The sequence below is a fragment of the Amphibalanus amphitrite genome, unplaced genomic scaffold (genome assembly GCF_019059575.1).
Source record: "Amphibalanus amphitrite isolate SeventyFive unplaced genomic scaffold, NRLGWU_Aamphi_draft 000461F_arrow, whole genome shotgun sequence".
Lineage (NCBI taxonomy): Eukaryota > Metazoa > Arthropoda > Thecostraca > Balanomorpha > Balanidae > Amphibalanus > Amphibalanus amphitrite.
In genome coordinates this window covers 77,898-95,735 of record NW_024881955.1, presented here as the reverse complement: position 1 = coordinate 95,735, position 17,838 = coordinate 77,898, and the positions used below count along the sequence as shown (strand labels likewise).

The following is a 17,838-nucleotide window of genomic DNA, read 5'->3' as shown; positions in this document are numbered from 1 at the left end:
CGATTCACAGAAACTCTAATCAATCTGAGTGTGGCGTGATATCTGATACACATACATCTGTAAGGCACTCATGTTAGATTCATGTAATGTTTAGTATGACAAAGCAGCCCAAGAGTCCTCGTCAATGTTCAGTAGAATTTAAAGGAGGATGTATTAAATCAGCACACAGACATGAGACAACGCCATTCGTTGCGCAATTCGCAGCCCTCGGGTCCTCCTGGCCACCCGCGGCTCGTAGGCCCAATCACTGAGAGGCATGGGGCACTGCTGCCTCTCCAGCGCCAGGGGACCCACCCGTCCGCTTCCTGCAGAACGGGTCAAAGGGTTATGTTTAGCTGAGCTCACCCTGCCGACTGGTAAGCGGGGCCTTTCGGGCCGCCCGTTCGGCCCAGCCAGTTGACATTTGATGGCTTTGCACCCGGAATAAACACGAAGTGACGATTCCCGGGCGGCCGTCACCAAAGCCGGAGCGAGCGAACGACTGTAAACAAACGGTCATGGCCCGCGCCATGGCTGTGATGTAGATCATATCAATCCTGCAAACATGTTGATAAGATCAGTTACTGCCAGGGAATTACATGAAATGTCGTCATCACATCGAATCGAGTGCTGCGCAAAATAACGTGTTTATGTTTAAACAACATACAATAGTATTGTAGTAGCATAACTTCACATACAGAAGACCTGAATAATGTAATTAGCTGCCGAATAATAATACAACATACAATAACATTACACTTCATTTACAAGACCGAATTCCCCAATACAACAAATCGTTCCACCGATAATTTCACAGCGTTCAACAATAATTTACCCATCCTGTCATTTCCGTCGGGGCTGCCCACATGGAACGATATCTGACTAGGCATTTAACCATCGTCAGTTGCGAATTCCGAGCCGCAGCCATTTCAACACGGCCGCTTTATAAATGGTCTCGGCCCAGTTAGTAGAGAATAAGAATCGTCGCATTAGCGTATTTATTGGGTGCATTTATAACGGGGAGTGGGCCGCGGGCCGGGCTTGCCACCGACGGAGGCTCCTCTGCATACGGAAACAGTCGGAAAAATAAGTGGAAACTGAGTCTCCAATGTCGATCAAGATCAGATATAGGAACTTTGGTATTGCTTTCCGCTCTGCATACTGCATACGCTTGCATGTTGCATTGAACTACTTACGAGACTGATCTAGAGCAAAGCGAAGCGATGTTCGCGGTCGCGTGCCGTACGCCAAACAATCAGTCATAAGACCAGGCTGTGTGACCGATTTCCTGACCTGATTATGATCTAGCTGTGCCTTATATGTGCGGTGGAATTCGGTCGGGCTCGGGCACGCAGTCTCCCGCAGCTCGCAGGCGCCGTGCGGGGCATGCCGGCTGGCCCCTGTATGAATCTTTGGTTGGACCCGTTCCGTTCTACACAGTTGCTGGTTAGACCCATCTCCACCGGCCACATTCAGCAGCTCACAGACTGATGCTTTTCCTGGTGACACTCGTGGTCGCTCGTGAGCTAAACCGGGATGTTGTCCTGCCTAGGTCAAGGCCGAGCGGAGGCCAGCCGGTGAACACCAGTCGTGACGCGATGTGGCCGTTCCACTCTTCCGGTACTGCATGCACTGTCAGTCCTGTCTTTGCAACCCTTCCGGTACTGGTCATGGCGATCACCCCACCCCCAGTGGCTGTGATATGCAGTCCCCTCTTCCCTCACGCTGCAGCGCTCGACTGCCACGAGGCCGCGAGCCGTCACGTCGCCCATCGTCCCCATTGTTCCGGCGGCCGCGGCGCGCCTTCCCTGCTAAATCCGTCGCTGTGCGGCCGCCGACAGCGCGCGGCAGCCGGGACGGCCGAGGTCATGACCGTTGGGCCCCGTCCGGCCACGCCCGACACGACAGGGGCGGTCCTGGAGCGGCGGAAACGAGCCGGCAGGTCGGCGCGGCGCGGGTGCCGCCGCCGCCCCGGCCGCCGCCCGGCCGCTTTAATTAACTGGTCCGCTATCATCGGCCGGTGAGGCCCATGGTCAGCCGACCGACCGCGGTCTGGGGCGGTCATGGGGACAGAGGCGGGCTGGTGATACACGGCCCCTCCACCTGACCGGAGAGCGTCCCTCTCTAACCGGCGCCGCCCGCCGGATGTGGTCAATACGTGGCGGCCAGGGCCGACAGGACGGCCGCCTTTGGAGCGCTGATGTGTGGGCATCGATGGACCTCCGGCTGCCATATCGCGGCTGCCATATCGCGGCGGCTGTATCGCTGCCGACGATGGATGTAAAATGGATGGCGGATAAAAGGCGCCGGTGGCAGAAAAATGGCCAAAGCTGAAAAGATTGCGTGTGGCGAGAAAGGCGATGCGGTGGCAGAAGACAGGTTAAATATTGTAGGCATTGACATGAAGCATAGGGATTTTACCTTGATTTGTAGGAGCAGGCAGACTGCAGAGGATGTGTCGACTGTCGAGCTTCCTCCGAAATGCTTACAAGTATTCATCATTTTCACATGATTTAGCTGGTTTTAGACAACGTTGGGCGGCACGGGTGGACATCGATAGCAGCGCCTTTATCGGTCACTAGGGAAAGCTGGGCTGTAGGCGACGAAATATCGGCTGAGTTGTCACACGTTGAATAGGTTTATAGACATCAGTCTTGTGAAAAAGTTGAACTTTTGCCTTCAATATTTCTACAGGCAATTTTAGAAGTATGTTCACATAGATTACAAAACCGTTTAGATTATTGTAATAACTTCAAGCCTTCCCTATTGTTCTTGACGCTGATGCAGGAACTATTTCTTATTAGCGTTTCTAGCTTAGTAAAAGAACATGTTGTGCAAACGATGAAAAAAGCATAAATGGAATATTTTAAATGCAATTTTCTCTAACAATTAATGGTAAATTCTCTACACATCAACGAAAAGGTGCATGCTAACTGATAATTTAAAGTTCTTGGGGCCAGTTGTTTTCTTCTTTTCTTACGTCGCCCCAATGGCCGCGAATACACTCGTGATAACGCCTATCGATAAATGATTAGGTAGTATTGTATAATTAGATACAAGCGAATATTGTGCCCATTCAATGTTATTCGTATACCAGTTTCTTACGTCAATTTCATTTCCGATACACAAACTTCAATGCACAAGTGTGCATTGATGTTTCACGGCTTTGAGCCCTTTGAAAAATGCGATAGACGCAAGTGTGGAAATTATCCAGTGTGGGAGCTAGTGATGTCAATTACGGAAAATCGTGATACCGATGTCAAACCAAATCTCTACAAAAAACAATACCGAAACCGAACCGACCTGGCAATATGAAGGAAATACCAACTTTTTACCAAATTATCAGCGTCTTTTACATTAGAGAGAATTTATAATACCAACAATTGCATAGAAATACCAAATACCAAGTTGGTATCAGTTTGGTATAGGTATACTAAAAAGTTGGTATCCGATAGACGTCTCTAGTGGGAGACCAATCAACCCAAAGACTCAGAGATCAAGTTAGCTACGCCACCCAGCACACTGTTGCTGTTTTATCGCAGCGTCAAAAGGTGACTCACGACTCAAGCGCACAAGTCGCTCCCTGTTTGATCAGCTTCTCCAATCTCGCAGATTCATCGAGCCAAGTGGCGCCGTTAGACAAACTTCTACTGAATTTGATGAGCAAGCACATTATGCTTTTATTCTAAGTTGCATCACTGTGTCCGTTTCTCTACATCTTCCAGTGTTTTGTGTTAGTGTTGGTAATGGCGCTGATGCCTAGGTTGGTGATGTTGTTGATGCTTCAAATAAATACTGGATGCTGGACTGGTAATGGCAATATAAATATATGAATGCTGGTGATATTAACGATTTAGATTGTGGCACACCTCGGCATGGCATATGGGAAGGAGGGGAAGAGCGAGAGAGTGAGGAGAGAGAGAGAGAGAGAGAGAGAGAGAGAGAGAGAGAGAGAGAGAGAGAGAGAGAGAAAGAGAGAGAGAGAGAGAGAGAGAGAGAGAGAGAGAGAGAGAGAGAGAGAGAGAGAGAGAGAGAGAGAGAGAGTGAGAGAGAGAGAGAGAGAGAGAGAGAGAGAGAGAGAGAGAGAGAGAGCGAAAGGCAGGAATGAGTAACAGGAAAGAAGGACCTGTTTGCAAACAAAATATCTGTTTATCAACTAAGATATCCAATGCGGTGGTCTTGCTTCAGCTACATCCTGCGCCATTATTGGTCACCTCTCACTGTTGGCAGTGTCGCTGAACCTGTCACCAGCCTGCCGGGGTGTGTTGGTTCTAAGCGGTAAAGAGGTCATTGCCGAACAGATATAATGGATGAGGTCGGCTTCTGTCTCGACCACTGCTGGTGTGATTTATGGCGAAAAAATGACAGGCCCGCCAGTGTCCAGAGTGCAGTTATTGGTGGGAAAGCCTGGTGGACGTGGGAACTGGCGTATTTATGTGTCAGCGCTGTCTGTGTGTCTGTTTGTCTACCTCTTCTATGCATGTACTGCGTAGCTTACCTACATCATTTTATAGTTGACTGCAAATAGATAGTGTATAACTCGAATAGGTATAGTTAGATAATGCGGTACGCTATTCTGCCTGATACGCAGTATAGCGACCTAGCACGACCCCAGAACGGCACTGCAGTAATTGATGTGTATCGCTATTAGAAGTAGCATATTACTTTGTATTCATTAGCGCGTTAAGTAGCGTTAGGGTAAACAAGCTGAATTGTTTATGGAGAAGATGGTGTTCAGATACTGCTGGAAAAACACGCTCAAATTGCGGCTGCGGTGCTTTCGAGGCACCTGCCGGCGCTATTTTACATAGCATTGTCGGTATCTGTCCATTTATCTTGGCCGTTAAGCGGTCAGATCAGGGCCCAGGTAATCAGCCTATTGAATTATCTTGACCATTCCCGCCGTAGCAGCGTAAGGTCAAAATTAAGTGGAGATTTTCACGACGCAAATAAAAGCCAGAAATGTAAGTTTTTTAGAGGAAATGTTGACACCAATGACCTTAGCATGGAAAGCGTGTTCGTCTCACCAATAAAATGTGCATTATTTTTCCGAATGCAGCCCCATATTTATCAGCATTGAGCTGAACTGCGGGCTGTGTAAACGGCCACTGTTGACAGTGTCCCGTGAGCACATCCCGTCTCTCCGCAGTGTTCAATCACAGTGTTTCGGACTGATAACATAGTTTCGCCCCGGTCACCCGGCTCGTGCCCATTGAGGCCCGCCTCGTGCCCGTTCGATCCAGAAGTGGAGGAGTCTGAGGGATCCGCTCGTGGGTCTCCTGGTCTTCGTGGGTGTCTGTTCTGCGGCGCTGCCACCCCCAGGTGGATTTATTTCAGTGCTGGTTTGCAGTAATGTGTCATTCTCAGTCTCAGCTTGAGCCAGTGCAGTGAGTTCAGCACCGTGTCATTGTCCTACGAGGTCGGTTCAGTGGGCTCAGCACTCCCACTGTTCCTTCAGGCAAACCCTGCTAGAGCTCTGCACCAGACATGACATGCCCGCGCACTTCCGTGCCAGGTGCGCTCTCATAGAGCCACCAAAGGGTAGCTGGGCGTCGACTCTGTTCTGGCTCGACTCTAACAACGCCGTTCATCTCTGTTCTGAGCTCACAGGGACTGGTGCGCGAGATACAGAGATTGTGTGCAGCCTCTCGGCTCAACCTTTGTCTGACCGACACTCGCAGTCCGCAGAGAAAACGCAGGTCACCGTTAGTGCCAGTTACTTCTCAGCACAGCTGACGGGGTCTGTCATTCCGGTGTTTCCTTGTTGGAGATCCGAGAATACAGCCAGTAGTGGCGGAACACCTTCAGTTAATTAAGAGGGGGGGGGGGGGGGGGGGCACTGCCGACTTTTGGTCCCATTCTTTCCATGCAACGCCCATAGGGCTAATGTTAAAATGCCAAAATCAAAGGGGGGCACGGTGCCCCGGTGCCCTCCCCGTTCCGCCGCCTATGAATACAGCGGAGGGTGACCTGGCAAGCGTTGACGGCATCTCTTTACTCCTTCCTCACACCTCCAAACAAATAGAGGGGCGAGTTGAGAGGAGTATGCCCGCTAGCGTGACCTGCGGCCATCAGCGGCCGGACACTGCGGGTCTGTGCTCCCATTTAACGCCCTTCTCCGCCATCTATAACAGAGACTACCGAACAAACAACCTCAGAAGCAGCAGCAGCAGCCTCAGTCCTACACGGCTTTGCGGATAATGTTGGACTGGACAGGCTTCAAAACACCACTCGGCAATGTGTTTTTCTTTTGTAGTGCTCCAACATATTTCAACATTGTTCAGGATATATCTCAGCCTTTACCTATATCAGTTAACCCATAAGATGTATGTCATTCTGTCTCTCTTTTCCTACTACATATATCGACACGACTCGGTCCCATCGCTGTTTGAATTGAAAATAATGATCCCTATGGGACACTATGCGAATCACGAACCTGTGAGTCTCTTCACATCCGGCGCATCTCGGAGCGCCTGTTCGCTTCTCTCCGCGTGTTGCGTGCATCTCAATGCACCACCCGACCTACCGGAGGCGTCTCGGGGGACCGTCTCCGTCCCCAAGGAGTCTGAGACAAACAGTCACCTGCCGGCGGCGCGCGTGGCTGATGTATAAGCACGCACTCTGTGTTGACAGTTGTGTCCCGTCTCGCTGATTGCCCCGAGCATAATCAGCCGGCCGACTGGAATCAAATCATCGCGACTGCAACTCACTGCAACGGCGCAACAAAGCGCGCTCACTGGAGAGGAAACGGGCTGTCGTCGGCGCCGCGAAACTCTCACTCATGTGTGACCAGTGTGCGTGCTGGCATGAAAAATGATTCGTTTTTTTTTTTTACATTTGGAAATGTTACAAGGGTCTGAGAACTCCTAATTTCAGTCATATGTTTCCTCCTTAATTGGTAAACAGAAGTCTTTCTTGCTTTATTCCATTTACCATCCACACTCCACTGTTTTCATTCATTCACTTTTGTGCAAATTGCAATTTACATTCATCAACTTGTAAACAAGCATGTAGATACATACCTGTGCCTGAACATATCAAACTGATAGATAGTGAATACTCAGTTGGTCGTTATGCATTTGCCAAAGCATTCGTCACAGTATAATTTTATAGTGAATAAAACTTCCTCTGCCTAGATGCCTGCATCGTATTAGTTTTTTTTTAATCACTGCGTAAGCAAGAACAAGCTTGCAAGAATGTCGATTTCTTACTAGGGGAAGTTGGGGGAACGCCGAATACTTTTTTTCTGACGCCCGTAGCACGCAAGGTAGACAACATAAGCTATTCTTGTTGGCGTCATTCGAGAGGCCAGTCTTTTGCCTTTCAAACATACCAGGCGCATTTGATGAATTCGCATACCGTTAAGCTCACGAACTAAAAATATCAAAGAAGTGACTTTTTCGGCGTTGCCCCGGACTGCGGGAAAGCCGAAAATGGGAGAAATGATCTACGGGGAATGCTGAAATTGATGTTTTGCCATTTTATCTCAAACTTTATCCAAAATTCATCAAAGCTGACACTTTTTATTAGTTTGAGGACGCTTGGTGCACACTGAAAGTTATAATTGTGTGATATAACAAGAAAAGACCAGGTAAATCATTCCTTATAGGAAACAGGCCGATGTGTCGGTTAAAATATGCGTTGCTATTCTACAGCAGTAAAGTCCACGTAAAGTAAAGTAAAGTAGCGTGCTTTAACGTGCGTAATTGCACGTTTTCGGCATTACCCCAGCCAGCCATACTTTCATTTGCAGGCCCATAACTTTTCAACGTGCTGTATGAATTTCAAATAGGCAGCACACTTATGCAAAGACATGCTGAAGATTACTTGACCGAATTGGCCAGACAAACGTTAGCATAATGAGTAAGAAATGCTGCTTGAAAGGCGCATGTAGTATAAGGAAAACGTACCTTAAAAACGCTCTTGGCGCCCTAACAGCCGAAGTATTCCGAATGACGACTCGTAACAAACATGCGATAATTGGTAGTCACCCCGCGCCCCGCTGGGCTATTCAGCCATACGCGCCCTGCTGGGGGGGGGGGGGGGGGCAGATTCTGCCCCCCCTGTCTAACTTCCGAACCGATGGTCGTAGAAAGACGGGGAAAACGGCAATCGAAAGCTCTCAACAAGGCGGATCTTAAGAGCCCAAATTTTTTTGCTTAACCTTCGCCCCAGTGGGGGGGGGGCATATGTTACCACCCTGTCGCGTTTTTTTTGCGTGTGAATAAAAAACCGCGGCGCGTAGCGCCGCGCCGCTTGGGGTAGCTTTTGGTACATCAATTTTGGACAATGTGTGAAATTTTTAACCCCAGGTCATGTCAGGTCAGGTCACCAGGTCAAGTTAACTGACCAAGCCTAAAAAAAAGTTTGCAATCATGTCCAGCCTGCAGTGTTTGTCTGAAAGGTTTCAAACTTGGTGGATTGCATGCTGTTATGGGTGCCTACAATTTGTATATCTCGGATTTTTTATATCCGTGACCTAAGGTCAGGTCAGTGGCGAAACCTTTCCATTACAAGTCAACGGAGAAAAATGAAAATGCCTCTAGATCCGTGTGTACGCATCGGAACAGTCCAAATATTTCAGAATCACAATGATTTAGTCCACTCGTGATGACCAAGGTGTCATTTTTGCTGATAGCCTCTAGACAGGTCATCCGAGGTCACTTGAGGCTACAAACAGTTTTTTGCCAATAACTCGCGATTGGAAAGAGATAGAACGCTGGAGATGGTCTCATTGTGTTTGCCTTGTTGAGACGCATCGACTGATATGCAACATGACCTTTTCCGGTAAGGTCATGACCTTGACCTGAGGTCAAATTTTCAACTTGACCTTTCAAGGTCAAATTATAGTTCATTCGACGCGTCTCGGCGAGAGGAACACGATTCTGGCAATAGAAATGTCGTGGCTTTTTGTAGTCGAAAGTTATTGTCGAAAACACTTTTCGTAAAAACAGCTATTTTTGGACTTTTTGCCCTCTGGAGGCCAAACCGTTGACCTGAGGTCAATATTGATAATGACCTTTTCAAAAGAAGAGTTCAAAAGCTATCGATTGCTCTTCCCTGCGTTATTCTAGCTACCATAGTTCCTGAGATAGCGGCATGTTTTCTGAAAAATATAATGACAATTGGCAAATTTTGACCTTTGATGACCTCTGGTGACCCCAATATTGCTCTAAGGTGAAAAATGACTGAAGTACTTTCAAACGTACGCATTGAGAGCTATCGACTGCTTTTTACCGCGTCTTTATAGCCCTCTTAGTTTTTGAGTTAGAAGTGGGTGGTAACATATGCCCCCCCTCACTAGGGCGAAGTTGGCTGAGACCGCCACTGGGGCGCGGGTTAAGTAGGTCAGAGGTCAGGTCAAGGTCAGGTCAAGGGTACAAAATGCAAATTTCTACAGTATCGGCCTTGCACCGTAGTTGCCGAAGAATGGACTGAGACTGATTGCCCAAAACGTGTTCTTAGACTACCAAGACAATATTCGTTGCATACAATGTCATTTAAAGGTCAAGGTCAAGGTCAGGTCAGGTCAGGTCAGGTCCCAGCCAGCAATTTTGCTCCGGGCCCAAGCAGGCTCAAGTGCGGATTGCCCGAGATTTTAAGTCGGGCTAAAGTCGGCTAGGGCTTGGGCTAAAGTCGGCGTATGACACAAAAACGCCGACTAAAGCCCATGCTCTGCCGGAGGTATGCCCGCTCTGCGAGCTCCGGACAGCCGTAGTTTAGCCCTAGTTGAGCGACGATTGGCGTTAGCCCGATTTAAGCCCGAGCAGTGAATCCATTTATATAATGGAGGTTACTCTGGGCCCGAGCGGGCTGAACTCCGCCAAGCCCACTCTGTGTGCCCTGTCTATCCCGACTTAACCCTCGCCGGCCGAGGGGGGGGGGCGGGTGCCGCCCCCCCCCCATAGGGTTTTTTTCGCGATAGCTCCGAACACGCTGGCGATAGAGAGCTGAAACTTGGCATACCTGACCTTTGATCCAAGCCGCATCTTTTGACACCAACCGCATTTTTGGGTCAGGTCAGGTCACTGACCTATGACGTCATAAGTGAACCTCTGCACGGTCTTCAGATGTCGCAACTTCGCAACGCCCTCACTGCCAGAGGAGATGTCACAGGGAAATGAAACTTGCAGGATCTAGTATCCATTATGAGTCTCACAACTTGTATATCTCGGATTTTTCCTAAAGGTCATATGAGGTCAGGTCATTTTCGTGACCTCACCATTATAAGTCAATGGGGAAAAATGAAAACTGCTATTCTGGCGCCGAGAACGATCTCCAACTATCTCAAGCACACAGAATCGTGATTTGATGCACTCCTTGCAAGGTTAGATGCGTCACTTTTGCAATGTTGACCTTGCGTGACGTCATTTATGACGTCATCAATGTCATATTAGTTTTTCGTCAATAACTCTTGATCAAATTGAGCTAGCGAGTCGAGAAAGCCACCAATGGACTCAGGAAGACCTGCCGAATCGAATGATATGCGACATGACCCCTTTCGACCAACTTCGTGACCTGGGGGTGCTGACCTGACCTTGACCTGAGGTCAACACCCCAAGTTGACCTGACCCGGACAAAAAGTATATCATTCGACGCGCCTGAGCGAGGCGAACACGATGCTGCCAAAATCGCGGCTCTGCGGCCGTTTTTGGCGAAGTTATTCACCAAAAACTGAACCGTACCCTGGGGCACTTGACCTGACCTCAGAGGTCACCGGTTGACCTAGGACCTTAAAATCGGGTACCAATCTCTGCGTCTCGTAACGGCGCACACGCTCGTTTTTTTCTGCGACGCGCTAGCTCCACCAGGGGCGAAACGGCGAGGGGGGGGGGGTTCGTACCCGCCCCCCCCCTCGGCCGGCGCGTATGTAGAAAACCAATAGGTCCGGCGAGGGTTAAGCCATAGAAGTGAATGGGGTTTATACATTGCAAACTGCTGTGGCTATGCTCGGGTTCGGCTCGAGTGACGGCTCCTGTTTTCTCAAGTCTCGACTTGACTTCATCTTGTTTTTGCTTCACGCTGGATCAAGTAGCAAGGAGCAGCCAATGCACTTTCAGCAGGTTGTGCGGTTACAATGCATATTCAAAATTGTTACGGTCACTCATGTGCTCTGTTAACCGGTCATCGAGCATTGCGAAAGGAAAGTAGTGGTTGACTTTGATTGAATGTATATTTCAAACGACTACAGACACGTCAAATGAAACGAAAATACATGAAACAGTGGACTGCAAACTGCAGCAATATTAAGGCATGAGTCATGAAAAAGCGCCATCAAAACTATAAAACAATAACAAGGCCCGCTAGCCTCCCTCTCCGTTCATAATACTTAGTTGAACACCCAACCGAAAGCATAAAGTAGGAACAGCAAGTAATCGCTCATAAGACATAAAGCAATTAGCAAACAATCGTTTATAAGGAACTTCACTCTGGTGAATGGGAGCTTTGTAGGCGTCTAGCTCCTCCACACACACACATCTGCAGTAGATGGTCGGCCAGCTTTCGGCGCAGTTTCCATATACATATGCAGGTGTACCTACTTAATTATAAGCAGACAGTTTCCGCTAAACCACTTGGCGAGGGCGACTGCGGCGTCCACCCGATCCTGGTTTGTATAACTATTCTTTTTTTTAACCATTTGCTCTAATGGTACGCACCTGAAAAAGAGATTAATTGGTTTAATTTACATTGCAAGTTTGCTTGAAAAATAACTTATTGTTGCATTTATACTGTAAAAGCACTTCTCATTGATCCGTATATAAAATGTTCATTCGATTTTCAACGCGGACAGAGAATGAGCGTGCTCGGTGATAAGTAGATAAATATTTGTGTTTTGTATTTCATTTTCCTGGTCCAGAAGTGCTGGTATTTCAGAAAGATATAAAGGCACGGAATGCGGCTTTTCTAAACGAGGGTATAAGTCGCCAGGCTGAACAGCTATTCACCTTCATGTTTGGTGGTGTGAAACTCAGTCAAAATCATGACGTTTACATACGATCAAGCGCACCATTCAATACACTTACCTACCGTAAAACTCCATGCCAGTCCACTTGATAAGAGCAGTGAGCACTATCCCTTCTTCGCGCTGCCACACGCGCCCAAATATCAACCACCAAATGCCCCAACACCGGTGTGTCGTTTCGTCGCACAGCGCACAGACTGTCACAAACGCTGCGCATGCGCGAACAGCCGAACAAGTATGGCTAAGCTCCGGCTTTACTCCAGTTAGCCGAAGGACACAGCCAGCTTGATCAGCCCGCGCTCCGCCCAAGTTAAGCCTGTTTTGGATGCGCGGGCAGATGTCGGGCTGAGCTACTGCTTTCCGCACGTGGGCATAGCTGCGGCATGCCCCAGCTCAGCCCTAGTAAAAAATACAATGGTTTTGATCAAAGTGGGCAAACCCAAGCTAAGCCCAAGCTGCCCGACGTTTGCCACAGTTCAGCCCAAGCGAATTGCTGGCTGGGGTCACCAAAAACAAAATATAGAAAAAGGCATGTGCGACACATGTTTTATGGGTCATTTTACTCATAGAATTCAATAGGCACACTCAATAAGTGATATGGACCACCTCTGGACGAATTTCAGGTCGAGGTCAGGTCAAGGTCAGGTCAAATAAGGTCAAATTTTGAAGTTGCTTGTTAAGGCCTAAAAAGGTGCCTATCTGATGCAGTTTTTCACGGCGAATCGAATGGTGCTATTTTCGTTTCCGTACGAGGTCTAGAACTTCCAAAAAAATCATTTTTCAAAATTTGTGTGTGTTGTGACGTCATAAAATTTTGAATAACTCCCACATTTTTGAACCGATTTTTCTAAAAATTGGTATGTAGGTGCACATAGACCTCTTCTCTGACATACATTCCGGTTTTTTCGATAGACTCAAAATTTTAGATTTTATTATTATTTTTCCAAAAAAGTCAGTTTTTTGAAAAAATTTGGGCCAAAATCCAAAATTTTCAAGAAACCGAGATAGCCATTTGATAGACAAAGTAGAATCACGTATAACCTTTTTTGTTACGTCTTGATTCCTTTACAAATGAAGATGTTAGCGGCGTTTGAAATTTTGCCGTTTTTGAGGCGAAAATTGCGAACATGACGTCACTAAAACGTCAATTTCACAAAAATTTTCCAACGGATTTCGCTCAAATTTTCAGGAAACATGTCAAATTGCTGTATGATAAGGTACCGAAAGTTTGACGTCGCTGGCGTAACGCGTTTAGAAGTTACTGGCGAAAAACGGGAGGGGGGGGGCAGATTCTGCCCCCCCCCCCCAGCGGGGCGCGGGTTAAGCTTCAGTGCATCACTGACAGGTGGCACCCATGTCGTACAGTTTTCGAAATATCTCGAATTTCGGCTTTGCCCCAACTCCGGCATTGCCCCAACTTCCCCTATCGCTTCATCGAATGTCGGATACCCATCCCAACCTCAGTCTCAATGTGTTAGTGCACAATCGGACTGATTTATCACTGAACCTGCTCCGCCCATCAGTGCTGTGTGAATGGGCCGAGTTGTGCAAACCGTGCCCATTATTCAGCGGTAGGTATACCCGGCGGACCTGGAGACTGCGCGGCGCTGTAGTGTTGTATCTTCACCGGGTCATGGCCACAGTTAGCTGGCGCCGCCTGGACTGGTGGGGACGGGGGGGGGGGGGGGGCGGAGCTGACCGTGACCGAGGCTCCATTGGGGCGGAGTGGGGTGGGGAGGGGGCAGTGCAGCCGTCCCGTGGGACATGGGCCCACTGGGCTCCACGGTCAGTGTAGTGCTGAAAAGTGGATGAGAGGGGAAGAATGGAAAACAGATGCAGTCATGCGAGATGGAATGAAGATATAACATACTCTGGCAGGCAGCCTCAAGATAGTATGCGGTATGTAAAATATGAACTAATCGACACGAGATGAAGAAATTTATGAATTATATACCTCTAATAGCATCACACTTGGCAGTTCTTTGCACGGGACGGGAGCGCAGGTAAAATGCGTTAAAACTAGATTGCGTTTGTGTTGTGACAAATACCTAGGTATGATTTTGATATGCAAAGCAAAATAATCAAGAACAATTCTCAAGAAGCAAGTATAGGTAGGTATGTAGCATTCAAATAACCAGTCTGTAGCTTTACAAGCGATTATGCAAATTTGATGGAGGAAAGGAAAACAACGTCGGTCATTTATTAAAAAAGGAATATGATAAGTATGTATTCGTTGTTGTGCCTTCCGTTCCGTCAATTTGCCAAGTGAGCACAGTAACTTCTGACTTCTGGGAAACACTGCATTACGCGTTCCTGAATCCAATTTACTCGAGTGGCCGCTTGCGATGCATAAGTCTGAGTTAATTTCTTTTTTATTCTGCCAGGAATCGGAGAGCCCATCCACTCCTCCCACCACGCTCCCTCGCCGCTTTCTCCTCTCTCCCTCTCTCTCTCTCTCTCTCTCTCTCTCTCTCTCTCTCTCTCTCTCTCTCTCTCTCTCTCTCTCTCTCTCTCTCTCTCTCTCTCCATCTTTCCCTCACCTGGCGCCCGTTCGGCGTTCTGCTCTGCCCGCAGACCGATGGGGCGGATTAGCTGTGACCGCCGGATGGTGTCCCCTTACCAATCGCCGCTCGTGTTTCTTCGGCGCGCCTCTGCCTCCGTCCTCCCCTCCCTCTCTCTCTCCCTCTCCCTCTCTAACTGCCCATCTCACGGTCGATTAGCCAGGTGGTGACTACTGACTACTGACTACTCCAGGCGGTCAGGAGGGAGGCGGGGAGGGTGAAGGCACGTGCCGCACGTCGGCATACAGAATCCGTCATATGATGTGACTGATGAACCTTGATGCGGCTGATTTACGTAGTTATGCACCTATCATACCCATTTGAGTTCTATGAATCAATTTTCATACAATTAATGTGTGCATATAGGTAGCTGTAGGAATGAAAATTGATTCGTGCAAAGCAAACCATCTGCTCATGCGGTCAGGAAATGAGCATTCCCGTTTTAAGCAGGGTTCTGTTTCTCTTTTTGTAATGCATACAGCTTGCAGTGCCACTGGAATGCATGTGCAATAAGTAAAATTAATTTTGAAGCATTTCATTTGGATACGTGTCTGTTATCCTCCTATATTGTCGGTGAATCGCTGTTTTCAGGATGTCATTTCACTGAAGTAGCATTTGGCGAGCCGTACTGCGGTCATTCTCCAAGATTGTGTGTTTGAGTGGACACTGCCGTGAGAATGGCACCGCGTCCACTTTAGCCATGCCCACAGTTAGCTCAGACAGGCCACTACGCCCTACGGTTAGCGGATGGCTTCGTTAACACCGTCTTACTGGCCGGTGAGCTACACAGTGCCCTTTTTACGAGCCCAGCTGCAGTCTGACAATGCGATCCTGACCCGTCGCCTTGTTTCACACCTGTATGCATTATCTCATGCCGTGCTGTGTGCAAAACCCTGGATACCTCACATCTTGCAATGGACCATGAACGGCACATTGGATGGTGTCTTGAATGACACGGTGTGATTTGTGCACGTGTTTTGCACCCTTCCTTCCTCGACCTGAATGAAGCGGCTCTGACCCACCAAACTCAGTCGTGTGCTGGCCGAGGTATTTTAGTCGACAGGGCCAGACCAGACCGGGCGCAGCTCACAAGGCCGTCCCTAGTTCGGCCGTACGACGGCAGGTGGCAGGTGCAGCGCCGCCAAGGCCTGACTGGTAGTTCCACGAGGGCCGTGGCGGTCGCAGCAGTTGTAAGAAGTGGGTGGGAGCGAGCTGCGCGCTCCAGCGAGGCGGCAGTGGACAGGGGCTGTGTCGGGTGGTGTGGAGGCAGCCGCGGCGGTCAGCGCAGACAGGTGACCCTGTGTGTGTCACGGGTGTGCAGGTGACCCTTGGTGACCTCTCCGGTCACCCAGGAGTCCGCGGTGTGCGGGTGTGATGGGAACGGCGGTGGGTCTGCTAGTTCTGTGGGCGATGGTGGCCACCGGCAGCGCGCAGCTCATCTACAGGGAGAACAGACTAGGTCGGTACCGACGAACAGACACAGTGGGCTGAGGTGCGAGCGGGTGTGACCCAGTTGCTGGCGAACTAGCGCCAACATTTTTCGTTGACATTTTACATTTGAAGTTGTCCCATCAGGTGACCATTATTGTGACATGTATGAACAATAACCTTTTTAACGCATTTAAAAGAACCTGAAAAATACGAATATGATTTTTGATTTTTCGGTGCGGCACTTCCTTCAGCATTCAGCATGAGGCTATCATTTATTCATAACAATTATAATCGTAGTAGAAGGTAATGCAGAAGAATTGTTTTAAGCCATCCCAAAACATCTTTAAACAATTTAACGACATTTCCGAAAAATGGACCCTATTTTTTATTTTCAAAGCATTGCTTCGCGTAATGAATTAAGCCATAAATCATAAGTGGTTTGCAACGGGTAATAACTGTCAATCAATTAGGGCTTTTGGAGTAAAAATTGCCGGTCTTGTTGAGAAAGATACGACTGTTTGAAAAGCAAAAGGAGCTCGGCAGAATACAGCCAATAGTGCGGTTTCATTCCTTGGGACATTGTGTCTGTTGATTCTCTCGCCCTTCACGCTGACGGCCGCCTAAAAGCTTCGACGAAGATCAATGTCTTCACCGAGAGTGACACATGGCTGTATCAACAACTTCTGCCGCCGCAGCTCTTGTGACCGGCCGTTCGGCTTCTGTTTTGCAACGAAGCTCAGTGAAGCTTTTGGCAAACTATTTTCAGAACCGCGACAGAGCCCATTTCTGTATTTCTCAGCAGAAAAACACACGACCTATTCTTTATCGCTCTGTCGGCGCCGACGGCAGTGGAATTCCTTTACGTCGCGCACGTCGGGCGATATTTTATCTCGGTGTCTCCTAGAGCCAACTGCCGCGGACAGAACAGAGCGAGCACGACCACAAGGCACGGCTGCTGCGTCATTGCGTCATACCACAAGTCGTGTCATCTCGTACCGAGGCACGCGATGTCTGCTGTGAGCCGTTACGTCTGTCACCGCCGACACTGAAATGAGTTCTGGCGTTCATTGAGCGCATCTCGTCTCGTCCACTGGCACTATCAGACCAATCGAATAGCTGGGTAGACGACGCCCACCACTTATGGCTCGTTGTGTTGGTTAGGGAGACGCCCCCAGTCATCTATACGGGTCTCATGTCTGAGTGATGACGGCTGAAGCGCGTGGACGCACGTACCACGTCCTGTCCCACGTCCTGTCCCACGTCATATCCTGCGATTTCTCCGGACAGTTCTCTATGTCGTCCACTCATATACTGATATACACTGTCCACTCATAAACTGTCCACTTATACACTGATACATATGTCTCTATGTATCGTATCAGGTCTCTATGTCGTCCACTGCAGCATCGTTCTTGGCTGTCAGATACGTGCACTCGTCCTCGTGGCCCAGTGCGCCGGCCCTGCGCTGCCTGGTCACAGGCACGGGTCGCTGGCCACCCGCCAGATCTCTCGTCCGCCCGTGCCCCGCGAGATTCCAGATGCGTTCCTCGAGCGTTAGTCGGCGTGACTGGCAGGCACTGGCTGGCGCGCGCTGATGGACGGGACCGCTTGGGAGTCACTTGTCAAATGATAGTAGACGTTTAGGAGGCAGATAACGCCTTCATTTTCGTCACACGTGCTTTTATGTTACCTCAGAAGATTCATGCTCCTCAGTTCTTGTTTCGTTACGCCGACGTCTAAGCCCACCGGACTTGAACTATCTAGCGTTTGTCTGAAGAACCCACACGGGATCCAAACTATCTTCTGTGTGCCTGCAGCGCTGACATTTGTATATATCTGCCAACAGCTCACCCTTGTTCCTCCTCCCGTCCCGTCCCAGAGTTTACCACCTTCCAGTCCGGTGTG

General features: G+C 48.9%; 1 protein-coding gene across 8 annotated transcripts in view; it reads left to right on the top strand.

The window, feature by feature from the left end:
- Positions 1–17,838, top strand: part of LOC122391904 (protein eva-1 homolog C-like) — a 74,619-nt gene that overhangs the window by 17,559 nt on the left and 39,222 nt on the right. The window contains exon 1 of one of the 8 annotated variants that reach the window (XM_043386238.1): positions 15,682–15,961. The exons of 4 other annotated variants lie outside the window; for them this stretch is intronic. In XM_043386238.1, the coding sequence (XP_043242173.1) occupies positions 15,877–15,961 (85 nt within the window). In that variant the 5' untranslated portion in view covers positions 15,682–15,876. Of the gene's footprint in view, positions 1–15,681; positions 15,962–17,838 lie in introns of those variants that run through there. 3 more of the 8 variants (XM_043386231.1, XM_043386235.1, XM_043386233.1) reach the window with 3 other exon arrangements.